Consider the following 1,660-nt stretch of genomic DNA (forward strand, 5'->3'; position numbering starts at 1 on the left):
CTCTCCGGGACACCGTCGGGTGCGGAGAGCCGAGGCGTCTCTGTGCTCATACAGAACGAAAAACTGACCAAAACCGCCAGCCCCCTGAGCCTTGTTAAACACGGAAACCTGCCCCGTGGTTTGGAAGTTTCTGGTACCGAGGTGCAGTACAAATGGTGTCTGAGGAATGTGACGTGCTCCACGTGTCAGAGCTTTCCCTGATCGGTCGCTCTGGTCACAACTGACGCAGTTAAAAAAAAAAAGCTGTTTCTTAAGTTGCTTCCTAAATAAAATACTTCCCTCTGTTCACAGAATTAGCTAACCATGGTCCTCACAAGCGTGGGAAAGATGGTCGGCCTCCAGAAGAAGACTTCCGGAATCAGGAATATCTGTATATTGGCCCATGTGGATCATGGTAAGACACGTGCTTGTGACTGGCAGAAACCTGGTGAGGAAATATCACGTGTGTGTTAGTTGGAATGATGGTGAGGTATTTTATTTCGGTTTTAAAAGCAGTAGGTTTTCACGGATTTAGCTTTAAACGGTCTTAATCCTGATTCTGAGAAGTAAGTTTGCTTTATGCACATTTCTTTTTCCCTGATGCAGTTGACCTTTTAGAACTTAAGAGAGCATTGTGCTCTCTGAGGGTGGCAGAGCACTGGAACAGGCTGCCCAGGGAGGTTGTGGAGTCTCCTTCTCTGGAGATATTCAAAGCCCGCCTGGATGAAGTCCTGTGTAGCATGCTCTAGGTGAGCCTGCTTTAGCAGGGGGGTTGGACTAGATGATCTCCTGAGGTCCCTTCCAACCCTTACGATTCTGTGATTCTGTGATAATAATTTGAAGTAGTTGAAACTGACTGTACTATTTTTGTGTGGCTGAATGTTAGCATGAATTGAATATATCTGTGTATAAGGTAGGCTGTTTGTATTTCTATGTTTACTTAATGGAAGAAGCTTGTTAGTAGATGGAAATAATAAATGCCCATTTTAGGATGCAAATCTTTTGTCTAATTGCATGATATATTGAGGTTCTGATGTACTGTTTGTTATTTCATCTGCTTTTCTGGTCACGACAGGTAATGTTGCATCCACTCTTCAAAAATAAATTTGTGTGTACTTAACAGGTGAAGTTAGAATAAGCAGACTTATTTTTCACAGAATCACAGAATTGCAAGGGTTGGAAGGGACCTCAGGAGATCCATCTAGTCCAATCCCCCTGCTAAAGCAGGTTCTCCTAGAGCATGTTACACAGGACTTCATCCAGGTGGGCTTTGAATATCTCCAGAGAAGGAGACTCCACAACCCCCCTGGGCAGCCTGTTCCAGTGCTCTGTCACCCTCAGAGTAAAGAAGTTTTTCTTCATATTCAATTGAAACCTCTTATGTCTCAGTTTGTACCCATTGCCCCTTGTCCTGTCGCTGGACACCACTGCAAAGAGTCTGGCTCCATCCTCGTGACTTCCACCCTTAAGATATTTGTATGTATTGATGAGGTCCCCTCTCAGTCTTCTCAAGAGGATAACCTCCCTCGACCTGCTGGCCACACTCCTCTTAATGCACCCCAGGATACCGTTGGCCTTCTTGGCAACAAGGGCACCCTGCTGGCTCATGGTCAGCTTGTCATCCACCAGGACTCCCAGGTCCCTCTCGGCAGAGCTGCTTTCCAGCAGGTCAGCCCCCAGC

The 1,660-nt window shown here is 46.1% G+C and overlaps 1 protein-coding gene across 2 annotated transcripts in view; it reads left to right on the top strand.

Moving 5' to 3' along the window:
• The first annotated feature begins 6 nt into the window (after window positions 1-6).
• Window positions 7-1,660, top strand: part of EFL1 (elongation factor like GTPase 1) — an 85,021-nt gene continuing 83,367 nt past the window's right edge. For both annotated transcript variants that reach the window (XM_035899506.1, XM_009644049.2), the window contains exons 1-2: window positions 7-141; window positions 292-394. In XM_035899506.1, coding sequence (XP_035755399.1) covers window positions 304-394 — 91 coding nt within the window. In that variant the 5' untranslated portion in view covers window positions 7-141; window positions 292-303. The remainder of the gene's footprint in view (window positions 142-291; window positions 395-1,660) is intronic.

Source organism: Egretta garzetta, unplaced genomic scaffold (genome assembly GCF_000687185.1).
Source record: "Egretta garzetta isolate BGI_Z169 unplaced genomic scaffold, ASM68718v1 scaffold287, whole genome shotgun sequence".
NCBI classification, from domain to species: domain Eukaryota; kingdom Metazoa; phylum Chordata; class Aves; order Pelecaniformes; family Ardeidae; genus Egretta; species Egretta garzetta.